Raw genomic sequence first — 19,488 nt, forward strand, 5'->3', positions numbered from 1 at the left:
TACATTAATAAAAATATGTAGATTAAAATATGAAGGTATTAGCATAAAATAAATCGCGATCATAGACATAAATTATACATTTTTAATAGCATTATTAACTACTATTAGGTATTATACTGTTAGGTACTAAACATATTATTATTTTCTAAGTTATTTACCTATATGGTTAACCATAGTTAATTTATATTATTTGAAGTCTTAAGAGATCGCCCGTGTTACTACACAATTAGTTTTATTATTCAGTCCAAAACACTTTAATGCCTTGTATGTGGTGTACAATTATATGTATTAATAACCATACCACACAACTAAACCTTATTACGATCATGAGCATAATTTTGAAAGAAGTACCTATCAACTATTGCTCTATATAAGGAAATTTGTTCGTATTATTCAATAATAATTTTGAAATTTTAACAAACTACGATGAAATTGACTGATTGATGATTGCGTGGACTTTATCTAAACTTATTTTTTAATATTAAAATTAATGTATTTTAAAAGTTAAATCACGATGTTGAATAGTAGGTGGGTATTCTATGCAATTGATCTGTTACTTTGTATCAGTCGGGGCAAACTGCAAAAATATTGTCTGGTTCAGATTTTACTTGCAATGAGGTATTTGAAATATTAGATTTATGAAAAAGAAAATTTTATTCCAATCCAATCTAATTTTTTTTCCCTAATCAAAATATTTAAATAATATTCGTCCATATACAATAAATACTGCTGATATTTAAAAAAAATACTGTTGATAAGTATAATACATTTTGATAACTTTACAGTTATTTGAACCCATTACCCAGCTCGCAACGAACAAACTTTTCAGCGTTACAAGCAATTATTACTACGTTAACCTTCGTAATATTATCTGTATTGCATATTTATGCAACTGCTAATTAATTTGTCTTTAATTTCAAAAATAATCGTAATAAAATCTCAAGATATCTAATAACTAAACTTTGTATAGGTACACAAAGCTTCTAAAAATAATAACTGACTTACTGATTCACGATAAAAATAATTACAAACAAATATATTAAATTTTTATAAAATTATAAAACAAAACTTACCATTTATAACATATCTCTGCCTATCATACATCAATTCTTTAGCTAGTTTCGGACATTCGTTGTAAAGTATAGCGCACAGATCCCTTAACTTTACACCACTTTGTTTACTAACAACTTCTATAAAATAATTACACTTATCACTGTCAACTGCACTTGTAATCACTTCGAGTTCGTTTACGCTGAAAATACCTTTTTTTACGAGTACATCTAATACATTCGTGTCACAGAGTTCTCGTAATAATACAGCCTTATGTTGCGCGAGGCCAGCACACACGTCTGCTACGGCCGCCATCGTTCGACTAACGTGCCCCTGCCCGGTGGTGCCGAAAGAAAAAATGGTTGCCATTGAATAAGTCCATTCAGTAAGAACAGATGCAAGCGATCGCCGTAACTCGCTCAAGTAGGGAAGTAATTTAAACTAAGTTATAAGCTTTAGTACAACGTAAAAGAGTATGTAACAGCTTGCAGTGAGATAAGCCACTTGAAATAGACGGTTATGTTCTATCTGCAATAAGGTTTCTATTATTTTAACTAATTAAAGTCAATATTTTGCATTTAAATGTTTGATTTAATTCGTAATATTTCATAGCAAAAAAGTTTGATGAAACTTCATATTTCATAATAAAGTGTCCAATAACAGAATATTCGACGTAAAATCCTTAAAATACCTATATTATTTAATATTAAACCCTTATTGTAACTTTTCTGTCTAATTGTTACACACTTATTAATATTGTATATGTTTAAAAAAAACAAGCAGTTATGGTATCAAACGTATATGAGTACAAAAAAAAAATTAAACAAAATGACGACCAATTATTGGAATAAATCAAGAGTGTATAAGAATATAATGTAGAAAAATAAATCTTTGTCACAAAATATTGTATACCTAATTTTTACTGTTGATTAAATTCTATTCATATTAACGGTCTACTTATACGTAATATAGGCTCTTAATATTTAAATCATACCTAAAAATTTAGTATAAAATACTGTACGTGTTTTTTTTCGTATTTAATTTTAAAACAAGAATTATGTAATTAAAATATTTTAATGTAACGAATAAGTTCAACATACATTAAGTGAATTGGTATGAAGATCGTTAATGTTGTCAAAAGCGAAATTACATTTTTGATTTTGACATTGACATAAAAATATCGGTTTACGAGTCGTAGTTTGGAGTGAAGTTATCTGAAGTCAGAAGTTTGGCATTTGCTATGCTATGGATATGAGTATAACCTTAACGTAAGCTACAAACACTCATCTCAGATATTTTATATTGATAGTTGTATAAAAAAGTGGTGAAAGTTTTAATTTTTATACGCCAGAATGGCGCCAGCAAAAAGAGGAGCGGCGGGTGGTAAGACATAAATATTTTAATTGAACCATGATTAAAATCAAAAAGACTATTTGAATTAATGCTTTACTATTTAAAAACAAATCGCTATGAATACGTTCTAATAACTGTTTTTAGCCTGCCAGATTCATAGCGATTGTATATTATTCTAAAAAAGAAAAAAAAGAAAATCATATGCGTTATGTTTGATCCCATTTCATGCTATTTACAAATCGTTATTAACTATGAACTGTGATCAATAACCTTAGAAAAATTTCAGATACAGATTCTGGATCAGATTCTGACAGTGGCTCTAGTGCTAGTCGCAGTAAGAGCCCTAGTCCTGCACCATCTGGGAAAGAAGGCAGTCAATCTAGGTATATTAGAATTACTTGCTAGTACTTTTCCCTAAAATATAAATGAAGATTCAATGCTTAAGACAAAATTTGAAAATTATTATATATATTCTTACAATTAGTCTAAGTAGCTTACTAATAATTGTATATTTATAAATTTGCAGATCAGTTTCTAGAAGTCCACCAAAATCAGCAAGCGAATCTCCTAAGTCTAACAGGTCAGGCCGATCAAGGAAATCTTCAAATGCATCAAATGCTTCTCGCAGTAAATCAAACTCTCCAGCTCCATCAAATAGATCTGGTTCAGCTCATAGTAACAAGTCTGGATCTTCAAGTCCTAAATCTCAGACATCAGGAAGTCCAAGAGCTTCAAAATCTAGATCTAGATCTAGAAGTGGGTCTGGAAGTGCTAGGTCACGATCTGGTAGTGCTCGTTCGCGGTCAGGCAGTCCAAAATCTGGAGGTCAGAGTCCAAAGTCACGATCACAGAGTCCTAAATCTAGATCACAAAGCCCCAAATCTAGATCTCAAAGTCCAAAATCCAGATCACAATCTCCTTCTCCAAGTCATAAATCTCGAAGTGCTAAAAGTCGATCCCGCTCTGTTAGTGGTAGTCCAAAAAGTAGAAAATCTAGATCACGATCAGGTAGTGCTTCTTCGAGATCAAAAAGTCCTGTAGCTAGACAGGATGTTGCCGATAGCAGATCAAACTCGCCAAACTTGATGATTGATGATGATGATGCTAAAGAAAAATCTAAAAGTAGATCAAGGTAAGACACTTACTACCAAACCAGAAATTATATGGGAGTTATAAGGATATAATGTAATATTTTAGTATTTTGTTACAGGTCAGGTTCCAGGCACTCCAAGTCAAGATCAAGGAGTAAATCTAAGTCTAAAAGTCGATCAAGATCTCGTTCTAAAAGCTCCAACCCTTCTGATGGTGAAGGTTAGTTCCACTTTTCAATTCATTATAAATATGTGTAATCACCTTATTGTTTTGTTGCTTATCTTATACAGATCCCGGGGTTCTGGTTTTAAAATCCATGATAGGCCAACTAGGTTAAAGCTTGTAGTTAAGAAATTGGCAATGATACATTCCGAGGCTAAAAATAGTTGCGCCTCAAAATGCACTTTAAGCTGTTCACCTGCGCATAACCTCTCTTGTTCAATTGCTATTTCATGTGACTTTTACTTTTTGTTTGTGTTAAGCTTGGTGCTAGCTTGTTTGAATGGGTATTCACCAGTTATTTAACATCTAAACAGATATACTTTGTACTGTAAACTAGTTTGAATGTTGATTAAGCCAGTGTAACACAAGACTTCGAAGGTTTTATATTTTTTTTAGTGCCAGTGTATTTTGGATGGTAACCACTTAGCATCAACTTTGTTATATGTTTTTTTTTAAATATATTAAAATATATTAAAAATATGAAACAAGACAAATTTTATACCTCCTTTGATTATTATGAATAATTATGTTTTTAGGTGAAAAGAAAAAACGAGCAGTTTTATCAGATTCAGAGAGTGATGTTGGGTCAAAACGTAAGAAGGGATCGGATAGTGGTTCGGATACCAGTAATAAGCCTACTAAGAAAAAGTCCAAGAAGCTAGTCGATTCAGATGATGAAAATCAAGAAAAGACTGACACTGGTAAGTGCTTTTCCACTTTTTTTTTATCGAGAATTATAAAAAAGAAATAAGAAGTTTTATTGTAGTAGATTAATTTGTGTGTAAATACTATATTGCATTCTATATGTGTGCTCTTCAACAACAATAACAACCTCAGTACATTGTGAAATTCCAGGATGATTAATATCCGCGTCGCGCGAATTTGCTCTCTCAATACGTCACCTTTTGTAGATTGAACTTTGTTTTAACCCTGGTCCTACAGTCACCATTAATGTCTTAATTTTTTCTTTTAATATTGTTTTAAGTGTTTGGATGTACAAAAAATGTTATTTTCGTATATGTTATAAAGTAATTCATTGTATTCACAGTCACAGCTGATGCGTTGTTTGGTGACGCTTCTGATATCAGTACGGAAGACGAGGGTGACGGTGATAAGCAGTCAGAAAGGTCGCGATCAAGATCACGCTCGCGGTCTCGCAGCCGCAGTCGAGGTAGATCTGACGACGAGAGGCGGTCCGGTGATGAAGCCAGGGGAAGCGGTGACGAGGTGAGTACATTTTATTTTAGAGAAGGTACCGGTTGAAGATTATTGCATTATATTTTTTTTTTGCTATCATGTATGTGTGCATTTTTATGTTCACATACAGGCATAAATACAGATGCACTCTTTATTCCCTGACTCTCATAATCCGATGGGACCGCAAATCCGTTATGATCGGAAGATCAGACGCAACGTGTATGTTTCCCGAGGCACGGGAATGTATACACTTCCAAATTCCACACCCCTGGCAGCTATTGAAAAATTTTGGAATACATCTCAATATTTTAATATAGTTAAATATAATAATTAATATCGAAGAACTGAGCCATGATCCTGGCGTAACAGAGTAGTGATATCAATTTATTTTATTACCTAAGTGCAATTTAAAAACAATTGCATTCCCAAAGAGCAGTTCGACAGCCTTTAAAGTCAGCAAATAATTAATTTAAAATAAATATTTATGTACAGGAAGCTAGAGATAAACCAGAAGAAGAAGAAGAAGTGGAAATTCCAGAAACTCGCATCGATGTAGATATGCCAAAGATATGGACAGAATTAGGAAAAGAGCTACATTTTGTAAAACTACCTAACTTTCTGTCAGTTGAGACTAGGCCTTATGACCCCAGCACATATGAAGATGAAATAGACGAAGAGGAAACACTGGACGAAGAAGGTCGAGCAAGGTGAGGTTTAAGGTGAAATTCATTACAACTAAAACTTAGAAGGGGATAAATTATGAGAGTTTGTAACTTTTTAATGAAAACATTTCAAATTAAAAGTTTATCCTAAACTTTTAATATCAACATATTTTTACAATTTTGATCTCGCCTTAAATATTGATTGAGCATCAATGTAGATATTTGTGTGCACGTACTTTCGTTCGCCTCGTATATTTTATAAAATAAATGATAATATAAACTCGGCTTAAACCGGTTGTTCCCTTCGTCGAGTTTTTCTACTATAACCTATAACATGTAATAATACCTAATTAAAGTAAAAGTTCAACTATGTTGTCAACAATACAAATATACACTAAAAAAATATTAATATCTTTTTAATACCGAACACCGATAGTGTTTCTAAGAAATGCGGTCTCAACTCCTCCCATAATCATACGTTATCATAATAAGGGATGTTTAGCTCCGCCCCTTTTCGGGTTCCTTATTATTTTTAAAAATAACTAATCATTTTTACAGATTGAAATTGAAAGTAGAGAACACAATGCGTTGGCGAACTGTTTTTGATAAAGAAGGCAATGCAGTTAAGGAATCAAATGCTCGTATGGTGAAATGGTCTGACGGCAGTATGTCTCTGCATCTCGGTTCAGAAATTTTTGATGTTTACAAACAACCGTTACATGTAAGTTGAAATATTAGTACTATATTAGGTTAAAATATAGTACAATCCCATCGGAATTACCTGTCTTATGTTTTTTTTTATGTTCAATTTATCAAATTGATTTTTTTTAATTATATTAGTATTTTTTTTTTGGATAAGAGGAATTCATTGTGAGACTTTAATGCTTGATTATTCCAGGGCGACCACAACCATCTGTTCGTCAGGCAGGGAACAGGTCTGCAGGGGCAGGCGGTGTTCCGCACCAAGCTCTCGTTCCGACCCCACTCCACGGACTCCTTCACTCACCGAAAGATGACGCTGTCGGCCGCGGATCGCTCCACCAAGACGTCGGCCATCAAGATACTGTCACAAGTCGGAAGCGACCCCGACGCGGATAGGAAGTACCAGCTGAAGGTGCAATAGCTGCTATTCATTACTAAGTTTCTAATGGAGGTTTCTCAGTGATACTTACTAGTAGCTTAATCGTATATTGAATAAGTAAACTATCTCTACTTGATGATAGGGCTTTGTTCAAGCCCATCAAAATCAAAATATTCTTTATTCGAGTAGGCTCATAAAGGCAGTTTTGAATCGTCCCGTTGCAGTGTTGAATTAAATGTAAAGCCACTACCGGTTTGGAAGGTATATTTTACCGAGACTCGCCAGTCTCGTACACGAGTAACTCAGCAGTTAGTATTTTTCGCCATTTTAATTACAGAGTATATGTAGGTATCAAACGTGTAATAAATAACTAACCAACGAAAACGTCACGAGCTACAATACAATGAGACTAAACGTGTGTGTAACGTGACGCGCAGAAAGAGGAGATGGAGCTCCGCGCCGCGATGCGCTCGCGCGCCAGCGGGCGGCCCAAGCGGCGCGCGGCGGCGCGGGCGGCGCGCCACGACGACTCGGAGGACGAGGGCGGCGTGTCGCTCGCCGCCATCAAGAACAAGTACAAGCAGGGCCAGAAGGGTGAGCGCACTCACGTTGCCTTCGGGCCAACTTCTCACGATCTCGTCGATGAGCAGTAACCGTATCGACGAATGATTAGTTCACACGCTCGTAGTCTCAAGTATGAATATAGATTTGTCTATCACTTGTCCCGGTATCTACTGATTAGGTCGCATCCCCGGCGCGAGTGTGATCTTTATTCGTATAAATTGGTTTTAAATTATTTTTTTTTTTTTGTTTTTCATTTCCAGCGACAGCCGGTGCTGCGATTTATTCGTCTGAATCTGATGGTTCAGACGTGGAAACACGTCGGGCGAGACGACTGGATAGGGCGAAGGCTCTGAAGGATTCTGACGACGAAGGGAGTGAAGCTGGAGACGCAAACACCCCCCAGAGAAGTCAGAGTGGGTCGGGTTCGGGCAGTGGAAGCGAGTAGATACGAAAAACAGACAAGATCCTGACGAATGTATATAGTATGATAGGATAAGAATTAGATGTAAAGTTTATTGATACCAGTTGAAAATAAATTTATTATTTACTCAATTATAGTTGTATTAATTTTTATAACCCTTAACAGTTCGTCAAATAAAGGACAAGAAGCAGACAATATAATATTATATCAGCGTTATACATGTTTAGGCATATATAAAAATAGTCTCTTGCACCAAATTATAAAAGCTTATAAACCGAAAAAAACAATTCCCCATATAACGAATACCTCTTTGGCGGTAGGATAGCTGTTAAATGAGTAGATGTCAATAAATATAGGCTCCAAAAAACAAGACAAATATGTGTTAAAATTGGTCTAAACTTCTCTCAAGATTATAAAGAGTAATATTAGAGGTATGTAGAAACAGATTGAAAACGGGATAGTTTTTTTTTATCAGGATTTTTTATTTATCTCTAAAAACACATTAGCTTCGTACACTATATTCCCCACACCAATTATTCGCCATAGACCTTCGTCGTCCTTCGTTACATTCGGTATTGTGAAGCCACAGGAATCTAAGTTATTTCTATCTCTGTCGTAAAATCTGTCAAACGTAGACCTTGGGGCGGTAATTTGACAGCTTTGAAGATTTCTTACAGGATAAGCAAAACGCAGTTCCAAATCATTACCTTCATCTAATTTAGGTTTCGTTGGAAACGTCGGTATGGATTCTGAAAATTCAAGGTATGTATAAAAAAAGACAGCAATTTTATAGCCATTTATAAAAATAAAGCCTGCCCAACTAGTGATTGCGGCAACGTAACGTTTTAATTATCGATTATTTTATTGGTACTAATTGATATTATATAGTATCGATTATCGATTTAAAAAAAAGTTGTTTGAATAAAAATGATTTTTATTATGTTTTCGGCGATTTCTATTAATTGTGTTTATCATTATTATTAAATGAAAAAATTGCAGCTACTTTAAATTAAATTTTATAGGCATTTTAAGTCGCATGACATATTTGCCAAAAAAATAATTAAGTATGTATTATATTAATATTAAAGAGAATATAAAAAACACATACACCTAAACGTGAATCATAATTTTTAAGTTACCTGTTATTTCCACCGTAATAACTTGGAACACTTCAATCCAGTCTCCATCATTTCCTTTATAATAGGCACTTAGTATCCAATTTCCGTTATCCTCCTCACCGAGAGGTCCCAACATAAAGTCATTCGCTAATAAACTCTTCTCTTTTTCTCTGAATATGTCTGTTGAATCTTGGCAGTTTTTTCCATAATTAAGATTGAATATTTTGTACTTATTTATGGGAGTTATTATAGCCTTAATTTTTCCTTGAATATATTGAATGATTATGTCATTATAATCGTCATTAATTGATGACTTTTTGTAGTCAAACATGTCACGGCTTATGTTTAATTTGAGTTTCATAGTGTCACTATTTGGTTTGCTAAGGAAATAAAGTGTTTCACTATTTATGATGGGCCCTGATAAAATAATGATGTCGCCTAGGCCTGTAGGTATGTGTAATGGTTTGAGTTCTAGTTTAAATTTACCTGTGAACAATAACAGGAACTTGTTATCTAACCCAAATAATACATAATGTGTTAGAATATTATGCCCAATGATGGTACCCACCGAAGTTTATTTTGTATAATTCAGATAGACGACCAAATGGACTACCTAATAATGAGTGGTCAGTACCGCCCATAGACATTGGCGATGTAAGAAATAAAATTTGACTCGGTGATAGGGCTTTGTGCAAGTCCGTCTGGGTACTGGCTACAGACATTTAGTCTAAAAAAATTCAATCATTAACCTTGGGAGGTAAGATGTTATGTCTTTTGTGGATGCAGTTACACTGACTCAAACTGGAATACAACTAATTTTGGCGGTAGTTTGGGAGTACTTAAAAATCCTGAAGAATATTAATGTTATTCTATCCCTCATATAACCATATATAAAGGATTGCACTCTGCCCAAAGATAATTAAAGCGCAGGTCCCACGGCTATCCCCGGAAGAAGTGTTCAGTTCATGCAACACAGGAGTATAAACACCGCTATCGTCATTACTTCGGAATGCTACTTTAAATTGTTTAATAAAGAATCCAAAAATACTTTGAGTTTCTTTCGCTTGTTTTTTTCGGGGGTGAGGTGTTTCTTTGTGAACCGATGGTAGATTTTATGATATTCAATAAGTATGTGTATGATTAGTTATAACTATTAAATTTGTAAGTCTTGCTTTAGCTTAGCTTTTTTAAGTTAGTCTACGTAATTATGACGGAGTTGTTCAGCATAGACCCGTTCTCATACAAAGTCTTCTAGCGTACTGGCGAAAATAATATATAATATTACCAATCAAATACGATGAGATAACAAACAATTATACTACTTTTTTAATCTGATATATTGTAATACTTCTACTTTTTACAAATTTGATATGTTGCTAATAGTGCACATAATACTTCTGAAACTAAATAAAGATTTTGGTTTAATTTATGTTTAGCCCACACATAAATTGATCTGAGTTTTGGTAAACATGTGGATTTCGATGATCGAAAATAATTAATTACCTATAATTTACAAAAAATATAGGTAATAAAAAGATAGACATTTTATTCAATACAATTTTTATGTATGTATTCAATTCTGATAAAAAAAAATATGGTCCAAAATGTATATATTTCGCCAACTTCCACTAGTTTCGCTTGCAGGGAGAGCTTCTCTACGAATAATAGTCCCATTAAAAGGTGTTAACACCTTTTACCTTACCATTACTTATTTCGAGTTTTTTGTAATAAAGCTATTTATCACCAGAATTTCGATTCGTGACGTCTTCGGCGCTGCGGAAGGTGCAGATAACATTCGTTATCAGCGCGTCAAAGTACATAATTTAACCAAAATGCAGATCAATCGGTGGTACGGGCTGAACGGAAGTACACGCAAGATTTTTGACTTTGACAACTAGGGTTTAATTTGGTCTAACCCAAGATTTGAACCCAGCCTATCGGAATCTGTATCATAATGATAGCTACTAGACCAGCGTTGCAGTCAGTAATAAAAACATAAATAAGTAAGGTGTAAATGTTTTATATTTCAAAATGTAATCATATTTTTTTATCAAATATTTAACGTTTACACGAATAAATAATATATATTAAAATATGTGAAATTAATAGTAAACAGAAAATTCTGTCACTAAATAAAATTTTAAAGTCATAATTCGTTGAAAATGAAACATTGTTTAAAACTATAAACTAGAAATCAAAATGAAATTGGCGTGAATTTAATGAAAGAGAGAAAGAATTTTAGTAACTACATCGGTCAATTTAGTGTTTTTAATCTCGTCTGACTAGTGGCTGACTAGTATAATATTTGAAATTTTATGAGACTGCAAATTCTGAGGTCCTGGGTTCAAATATCCAATACTTAAATTTTTAGATTTTTCGATCAAGAAAACATTAGCATATTAGGAAGTTGATAGTCATATATTGGAGATGATCTATGATGTCGCATGATCTTTTCGTGGTAGCACTGGATGTCGTCGATTGAAACGTGATAGAATAGAGTATCAGTTTCTTAACCGAAGCTTATCAATTAATTGTCTCCAATTGATGGCCCAGAAGCTTGAACAGTTAAATTTTGACCGAAGATTGTGGGTTCAACAAGGCTGGACAAGAACCATTTTTTTTTATCTCAAAGAACTATTAATACTTTAGTTCATATCTCGATGTTTAAGGAAAACATAATGATAAAAACTGCGGGATCAAATTCTACCAAATATGTATCAGCTAAGCATTAATAATTAATCCGATACGACTAGGCATGACACGAAATTTTATGACTTGGTACGACACATCCGACACTACTCGCCATGACATTTAGTGTCGTTTATGGCATGATACGAAACGACAAGTATACACAACATACGAAAGAACGCATCACGCATAATATATAGTTTATAGCAATACTGGTATAGTACGCTAGTTTTGTACAAAGATTTCAAACAAATTATTCCGATATCGATTACTATTCAAATATAATATTTAATCGAATACTTAACATTCAAAATCCTTGAAGACTTTCTTCGTTTAAAGGAATCATACGTTTGAAATCAAATGGGGTACCAAAAATATATCACCGTATTCAGCTATACTAACTTTTGATATCCGGTCCGTTATATGTTGTCATTCTAACACACGTTGATGTTAAAATGTGTGTAAAAAGGGCGACGAATTTCAAAACACGCGCGTACATATCTTCGACGTTACAAACAAACTGATAGAAATAATGCGACAGAAAACGATACCGCTTGAATAATTTGTTAAAAATAAATGCTTAATGCAATTTCGATTTAAAGAAATACAATTTAATTCTTTAATTTTTATTAAATAAAATCAATTAACTATTAATTATCTGTATTTACTGATTGAAACAGAGTAAACATTTTTAAATTTGTTATTGTATATTGCGCTATCAAGAATATGTTTTTTTTTTGTAAATACAAGACTCGTTACAGGCAAACGCAGCATAACGTATACAAAAAAGTAATACCTAGGTATCTTATAAATAATCATAGGAAATTTACTATGCGTGTTAAATATGTGATATTGAATGTGTAACGATGTTACTAGAACAGTCATACAAAGATGTTCTCTATTGAATTAATGACAAAACAAGTAATGAGGTCATATTGCTTAATTTTCTTAAAACTGATCAAAGAAATCGATGAAAACACTTTTTAATGATAATGTTTTATTTTTTATTTTGAACTAATTTAGGACGTAAGCTCAAGCTAAAAATGCTATTAAATAAATTTTTTGTTACAACTAATACTTAATACTGTTTCTCTCTGTAACATCTAGAATATTTATATTACAAGTGGCATATAGGATTGAATTCTTTAATATATTTATATTTATAGATTTGAAATTTTCAATATGAAATTTTGCTTTAAAGACTATTGATTGGATTACGTAATTAAGTATAAAACGTTACGATCATATTCGACATTGACAAAATTATTATAATAATTAATGTAATAACATTATTAATTATTATCATCGGTTGAGGACTTGATTTCAAGCAATAATCATCAATAGAATGGCATAGAACAATTAGCAAATGACTAGTATTTTTTTGTATGTTCCATGATACTAGAGAGGTTTGTGGCATGATTCTGACGCTCAGTATCAGAGAAAGGAAATGAGCAAAATGTTTTAAATTCGGTGCGCTATCATGCAAAAATGTGGCTTAAGGTAATTATTTTGAATAATGCATACGTGATAAGAATGTTTAATTTTGGTATGTTTGCAATAATGGGTATTGGAAGGTATGAGTATTTCCTACAGCGCCAATGTCTATGGGTGGTGACCTCTTACCACCAGGTGACCCATTTACTTTACCTTACATAAAAAGGTCATATATATTTGAAATTTAATACAAAAAAAAATACTTCAACTATATACAGCGTAGCTGGTCTCCTTAATTAGGTTATCGTATATCTGCCTCGCACTTACTTTAGTAGCATGATCGCAGATAAGCCCCATCAAATAATGCTTTATCGAGTAATTTCTTATCATTGTCGAATATTGTCCGATAATGTTATCGAGTTTAAATATAGAGAATCTTTTAGCAGATGTACGCTATGTACGTATGTATTAAATGTAAAAATTGAATACCTTGTTACTATTCATGTTTTATAATACAGATTTTTCAATATCGTTTAGTCAACGTAGAAACATTCATTCGCAGTAGACATATAATTTTACAGCAACTCGCAACAAAGTCGCAGTACCAAATTAGTGATGAAATTATTCCTTTTTCTTTGAAATTAAGTTAAATGAAATTAGTCTCGAATATATTATTATTATTAATGAGTTTGTGTAAAACCATCAAATCGATATAACGAACACGATACAATTAATTTCTTGCTTTCATATTGAATGCTTTACTGAATTAGGTCTTACTTTGAGAAGGCTGTTGCTCTTAGATAACGAAATTGCGAGTGACTGTCTAATCTTAATCGATGATTTCGGGTTCAAGCCCAGGCAAGCACCGCTGAATGTTCATGTCCTTAATTTGTGTTTATAATTCATCTCGTGCTCGGCGGTAAAAGAAAACATCGTGAGGAAGCCTGCATGTGTCTTATTTCAACGAAAATTTTGTCACATGTGTATTCACAAACCCGTATTGGAGCAGCGTGGTGGGATATGCTACTCCTTCTCCTCAAAGGGAGAGGAGGCCTTAGCCCAGAAGTGGGAAATTTACAGGCTGTTACTGTTGTCAAGTAATTCTTGGTACCAGATTCAACTTCGCCACATTAAGGGAGTCCCATGGCTCAGAGAGCAGTAAAATAAAGCAGTAAAGTCATTGCTCCTACGCTCTCTGGTTATGTCGGATTGTCGTACTCTTTAGGACTTATAGAAGTTTGATAGCCTATTAATATTAAATTAAAAGTCTATTATATTTCATTCAATTTAAATAAGAATATAATTTTGAGTTTATTAATACAATTTTAACAAATGTATTCAAATTACAAAAGAGATATTAAATATACCTACATATATATTCGAAGACCTTAGTATTTGTGGTTATATTTTCTTGTATGGTTATATTGTGTCTGGAAACATACATATGTAGCATTTTGAACAATATTTTCAATGAAACAACTTTTAGAAGGGAATTTTAATTGTAATAAATTGTATAAAAAAGTAGATAATTTAATTATTATTTAAGCGGTAACTGCCATTGCTTCAATCCATCGCGAGTACGCTGAAACTCTAGTGTTGATGTTTGGATAACGACTAGTACCACAACCTGATGTCCATGAGTAAACGCCTACCATGACGCCGTTGTGCAATAGAGGGCTACCCGTGTCACCCTACAAAACATAATATAGAATGTTATACATTATGTTAATAATCTGCATAGTACAATAAAACAACTCAAATGGACGATGACTCTTCTGCCGGTTCCTCTTGGTAGAATCTATATTCAAACCGAAAATGTTTATAAGCTAAAACTCGACAGCGGTAAAAACGCGTTTCAAAATGTAAAAAACAAGATAATATTTTTATTTGATATTTTCATAAATGGTCAACTTTTATATTTCTATATACTTGGTGGTAGGGCTTTATGCAAGCTCTTCTGAGTAGGTACCCACTCATTGCAGCTTCGTATGTTTTAGGTTTAAAAACCCCAAGGAACCGCGTTGCCTATGCGTTAATGCGTATGGTTCAAACTTACTTCATACCAAATTACATCAAATTCGGTACAGTGGTTTAGCCGTAAAAGCGTAATATTAGTGGGTATTATAAACGTTTCAACGTTTAGTCAATTATAAGTCAGTGTTTATTATAAGTTCTTTAGTTTTTTACATTCTTGTGAATTGTCAAAAGTGATTGTAATACCTTCAACAAAAATTATTTTATCTTCGTATGTGACGACTATTAATTGGGTATCTATAATAAGTGATTATGAGTAGTTTCGCTATATACCTGGCATTGTCCTCGAACCCCAACGTCGAGCCAGCCAGCACAAAGCATATTACTAGTGACGCTGAAGTTCTCCTCAGCGTAGCGGCTAACACATGTTTGCTGGTCGTTCACCCAGATTTGGACCTGGCGCAGTTCTGGAGAAAATGGTGATGATACCTAAAAAATTCACAACAACTTTTAATTCAAAACAAATTTGTCCGTAACTCTCTTGAGAATATATTTTTTTGGATTTTTTTACGTGAACTTTAACTAAATATTGCCAGTTCAAACCTATATTTTATGTAATAGTAAAATTGATTAGGTTTACCGAGGTGATACCCCATCCGATGGCCCAAACTGGCTGATTGTTGGCCAAAGGGTATGAACCACCAGCTATATACGCAGCTTGAACGTTTTGCCCAAATGCGATGTTCACAGAGGTTCTCAACACTGCGATGTCGTTTACTCTGGTTGCGGTCAAGAAGTCAGAATGGACAGTAATTCTTCGGATGAGATAGACAATACCTTGTCTGTTGGAGTACGACGACCCAACTCTAGCACGCCACCAAAGCATTGAATCGACCCTGTTAGGAGTAAGGCATTAGTAATCGTCAATATATTTTATTCTTACATAAAATACTATTAATATATAAAGAAAATGTTATTATGAATGAAGTATGCCAAGCAATTTAAATGTTTTCAACGATGAGAATTATATTAGATTATATTTTCTTTATTCTTTTAGAATTTTCTGAGATTAATTATATTATGACAACTAAATTATTGAAATAATTATATGAATTTCTAAATTATTCTTGTTTTTGTTCGTAAACATCGTTCATCGGATTTCTTTGAAACGCTGTAGTTGCCTTTGATACTTTTGGAAATGTTCATTATTTGCGTAAAGTACTAGAAATAATATAGCAAAATATAATTAATTAAAGTAAAACGAAGTCAAAGACAACACTTACACATTGTTGGTTACAAAACAGGAGGCTGCTGATAATATCGCTGATGTGGATATGATTGTGCCACCGCACGCTTGCGTGAAGGGCAACGTTCCCGTGCTGCTCAGGAGGGAGGTCGCGAATGGGTATGTCCTTATATCAGCAACTGTTCCTCCAGAAATTCTCATCGGGTTTGCTATTATAAATATTACAATTGTTTTAATTTTTATTACACAAGAAAAACCAGTATTCTAGACCTTTTCCGAAATACGCAGCGTTTTGTGGTAGAAGTTTAAACATATGTAAGAAAAATTGTGTTCCTCATTTCTTAAGAAGAAATTCAATTGAAATGGTCTTTCGATTTGAATAACAATTGAATAGAAATGTTACTATAATCAGTACAACAATCGGGAAGAGGCTGCAAGGTCAAACAGTATCTAGTGTTATTTTCAGTCAGCTCAGACGGCATTGGAAACTACAAGGAATAGCGTAAAAGCCTTACCCGGAAATTGAACTTATTGGGTGTAATAGTAGTATCTTCTATAAAATACACTTCCCTCTCTAGTTTATTTTAAAATGTTATAACCTCTACGTAAAGTTCTCTTTTATATATATTTGCCTTTGAAGTTTATTAACGAAATATATTTTATGTAGTAAGTTATTATAAGGCATTTGCAAACAGAAACATTATCATCCTTATTTATTCTCTGACTTCAGGAAGTGTTTGCTATACCTGCCGTATTCGCAGTTCAACGGTGTTACTAAACAATGTCCATGAAAATTGTTAACGAAGTAAAAAGTCGCAGGATCGATCCTGACCATTCGGGCTATTATCGTCCCGACTCCTAACCTCGTGTTAGGATTGGGGACGATAATAAGCTTAAAAGGGTAAATAGAAATATTAGTAATTCCTTAATCAATTTGGGGTATTACCGATATTATGTAAAAAAAATCTGGCCTTAAATTTGAACTCTCGAGACCTGTAGTCTTATAATCACAAGCTCATTTATAATTTAGACAGAGTTTACACTACCACGCGTCTGTCATGAATAAAAGCCATATAGCCGTATATAGCCTATATGTATAGTATATAGTTTTGAATATCCAAGATTAAATAAAACCTTCAATTTATACGTACCATTGCTGGTTGAAAATACACAAATTACAGAAAAAACAATTAATAAATTCATTGTAATGTTTCCGTAAGAAGTCCTTCAATTAACTGAAGAAATCTTTATCTTTATATAATTATCTAACGATATTGATAATTTTTTTTTAAATATATTGATATTGAACTAATTCCTTTCGGAGTTCATTGTGATAATTTCGATATGGTATTTTGAAGTACTACAATATTTTTAATCTTTGTTAATTATTATCATAATAAATACATGTACAATAATTTATCTTTCTAATAGTGAAATATTTTTATAATTGAATATTACCCAATACATACAAACAAACGTATTTTACCTTTTGATAATATTAGTATAGACTTATTAGGAAGTAGTCGTTGCCCGCAAATACACTCGCTTGTTAAGGGTTTATATACCCGTGCAAAGTAGGATATGCATTCCGTCGTTCCATCGACAGTTATATATGTTATATTTTCTGTTTCTCATCACTAGCCCGTCTGTCAAAAAGATCAAACAAACTTGAACAGGGTATAGTCGGTGTTAGGCTTAAAAGAGTTCGTTGAATTTCAATCTTATTTTATGCCAAATTTAATCAAATATGGTTCAGTTGTTTGGCCGTGAAAGAGCGATAGATAGAGTTACTTTCGCATTTATAATATTAGTATATGTGTTGCTTTTATTATTAATAGTTCTTCTTATTAAATTACAATATATTTTACAGAGAAAAGTAAAGTGTAAAGAGAAAAATAAAGTATTTCTCTTGTTATTGGAGACAATAAGGTTTTTTGAAGACAAATCTAAAAAATACTATACATATGTCTACTCTATCTTTCATTTATATGTTCTATAAGTAGTACTTAATTGTAATTATACTTTTTCCAGTACTCACATATGTATAGGAGGCTCACAGAAAGTATTTTAAACTAGTGTAATAATGGTCACACAGATGCCAACTTAGCTTCGAATGTCATATTTGCAGAACACATTGTTCTAAATATTATTAAAATACTTTAATTCATGAAAAGTCTTGTGAACATAGAATTATATTAATAAAAAGTGATTAAATGGTGTGCAGTAACATTGTATAACAACATCATAACGTTAGTCTTAGTTATAAATGTATATAAACTTCTAAAAATAAAATAAGAAAAGCTAGCGTTTGTAACGCCACGCTATATGCTAAGCCGAGCAGAGTCGAACCGAGCTCAGCCAAGCCAAGCTACAGTCAAAGTTATACGACAGTTAGTGCTGGAACTGTCGGCCGAGCCCGCCTGTGAATATTAATGACGTCACATCCGATCATCCAGTGAGAGGAAATGAATATCCGAACCATTATTTTCGGAACGTCATTCGCTAGTTTATGCATGAGACATCTTTCAATGCCATCTTTTTTGGCAGATCAGAAATATATTTTTTTTAATCTGTGCTCGGTGCAAAAACAATTAGGTCTTTTAAATTATAATTAATGATTTTTATGCCATTGCAACCAATCTTTCTGTAAGAGGATACGTTGTGTTCATCCAATAATACTGAATTTGCATAATCACTTATTGTGTCTTAAAATGCCAGAATGCACATTACCTTCTTACGTTTTTTGTAGAGCAGTTCACATTTGTACGTGATTCTTCAAGAACAAAATATCTAAATCGTGTTCGAACTTCTTTTCTATCCTAACTATCGAACAATTTCCTCAGTTGGCCAATAAATTAATCACCGTATTTATGTCTGGCATTCTTTAAAAGAATCGAGACATGTAACATTATTCTCGTATCTGACTGAATAGTTACGAAAAATCCAACTGCACTTCGAAATCTCCATCTATCTTTCTTCCATATTACTTTTTCAAGGAAATCAAACCACTGATACTTTGAGAATATATAGCGAAAATCAGATAACGTGCCTTTCGTATGTTATATCAATAAAAAAAAAACAAAAGTCTTCCAATTTCAAGTCTTTGATCTGTTTTCTTCATCGCAGCAATCATAAAAATCAGATTTAGAAACAACATTCCGATTCGTAGTGTTAGAAATATCTACTTATGTATGCATTACACTTAAATTATAATTATATATTTAATAAAATCATATTTTGTTATTGTACCCGATTTCATAAAAATAAGTGTAATCGATTTCAGAACGTCATTCGTATGGCTTTAAAAATTAATACCTTTTTCCCGCGTAAATTTAGAAATATAAATGACGGTCACCAATTTAGTCTAAATAAGAGATTTTTGTTTT

The 19,488-nt window shown here is 32.9% G+C and overlaps 4 protein-coding genes across 14 annotated transcripts in view; 1 reads left to right on the forward strand and 3 right to left on the reverse strand.

The window, feature by feature from the left end:
* The window catches only part of LOC113403750 (tight junction protein ZO-3-like), a 109,531-nt gene extending 108,151 nt beyond the window's left edge, over positions 1 to 1,380 (reverse strand). For all 11 annotated transcript variants that reach the window (XR_010309485.1, XM_064218101.1, XM_064218100.1 and 8 more), the window contains exon 1: positions 1,074 to 1,380. Coding sequence is in view for 10 of the 11 variants with exons in the window: in XM_064218101.1 (XP_064074171.1) it covers positions 1,074 to 1,365 (292 nt within the window). In the remaining variant the exon portion in view is untranslated. The remainder of the gene's footprint in view (positions 1 to 1,073) is intronic.
* Positions 1,381 to 2,275: 895 nt separating this feature from the next.
* Positions 2,276 to 7,773, forward strand: LOC113403798 (another transcription unit protein). The gene is made up of 11 exons (XM_026644393.2): positions 2,276 to 2,433; positions 2,690 to 2,786; positions 2,930 to 3,535; positions 3,614 to 3,714; positions 4,254 to 4,418; positions 4,766 to 4,944; positions 5,407 to 5,621; positions 6,135 to 6,297; positions 6,475 to 6,690; positions 7,095 to 7,251; positions 7,482 to 7,773. The coding sequence occupies exons 1-11, from the start codon at positions 2,403 to 2,405 to the stop codon at positions 7,664 to 7,666; spliced, it is 2,115 nt and encodes a 704-aa protein (XP_026500178.2). The 5' UTR covers positions 2,276 to 2,402; the 3' UTR covers positions 7,667 to 7,773.
* Positions 7,774 to 8,113: 340 nt separating this feature from the next.
* Positions 8,114 to 11,986, reverse strand: LOC113403749 (uncharacterized). The gene is made up of 3 exons (XM_026644337.2): positions 11,851 to 11,986; positions 8,782 to 9,246; positions 8,114 to 8,391 (listed from the first exon to the last, which is right to left on the reverse strand). Exons 1-3 carry the CDS (start codon positions 11,945 to 11,947, stop codon positions 8,114 to 8,116), a joined length of 840 nt encoding a protein of 279 aa, XP_026500122.2. The 5' UTR covers positions 11,948 to 11,986.
* Positions 11,987 to 14,408: 2,422 nt separating this feature from the next.
* LOC113403793 (trypsin CFT-1-like) lies at positions 14,409 to 17,358 on the reverse strand. The gene is made up of 5 exons (XM_026644389.2): positions 17,254 to 17,358; positions 16,140 to 16,311; positions 15,497 to 15,752; positions 15,190 to 15,345; positions 14,409 to 14,573 (listed from the first exon to the last, which is right to left on the reverse strand). The coding sequence occupies exons 1-5, from the start codon at positions 17,303 to 17,305 to the stop codon at positions 14,424 to 14,426; spliced, it is 786 nt and encodes a 261-aa protein (XP_026500174.2). The 5' UTR covers positions 17,306 to 17,358; the 3' UTR covers positions 14,409 to 14,423.
* Between the last annotated feature and the right edge of the window lie 2,130 nt (positions 17,359 to 19,488).

Source organism: Vanessa tameamea, chromosome 20 (assembly GCF_037043105.1).
Source record: "Vanessa tameamea isolate UH-Manoa-2023 chromosome 20, ilVanTame1 primary haplotype, whole genome shotgun sequence".
NCBI lineage: Eukaryota > Metazoa > Arthropoda > Insecta > Lepidoptera > Nymphalidae > Vanessa > Vanessa tameamea.

Excerpts from the sequence above, each read along its gene's own strand:
- LOC113403798 (XM_026644393.2), top strand. The coding sequence starts at position 2,403 with ATGGCGCCAGCAAAAAGAGGAGCGGCGGGTG. Across the intron at positions 2,434-2,689 it reads AAAAAGAGGAGCGGCGGGTG|ATACAGATTCTGGATCAGAT; the intron begins GTAAGACATAAA and ends GAAAAATTTCAG. Across the intron at positions 4,419-4,765 it reads TCAAGAAAAGACTGACACTG|TCACAGCTGATGCGTTGTTT; the intron begins GTAAGTGCTTTT and ends TTGTATTCACAG.
- LOC113403749 (XM_026644337.2), bottom strand. The coding sequence starts at position 11,947 with ATGTACGCGCGTGTTTTGAAATTCGTCGCCCTTTTTACACACATTTTA. Across the intron at positions 9,247-11,850 it reads TAACGGACCGGATATCAAAA|GTAAATTTAAACTAGAACTC; the intron begins GTTAGTATAGCT and ends TATTGTTCACAG. Across the intron at positions 8,392-8,781 it reads TATTACGGTGGAAATAACAG|AATCCATACCGACGTTTCCA; the intron begins GTAACTTAAAAA and ends TTGAATTTTCAG.
- LOC113403793 (XM_026644389.2), bottom strand. The coding sequence starts at position 17,305 with ATGAATTTATTAATTGTTTTTTCTGTAATTTGTGTATTTTCAACCAGC. Across the intron at positions 16,312-17,253 it reads TGTATTTTCAACCAGCAATG|CAAACCCGATGAGAATTTCT; the intron begins GTACGTATAAAT and ends TATTTATAATAG. Across the intron at positions 14,574-15,189 it reads GGGTTCGAGGACAATGCCAG|GGTGACACGGGTAGCCCTCT; the intron begins GTATATAGCGAA and ends TATGTTTTGTAG.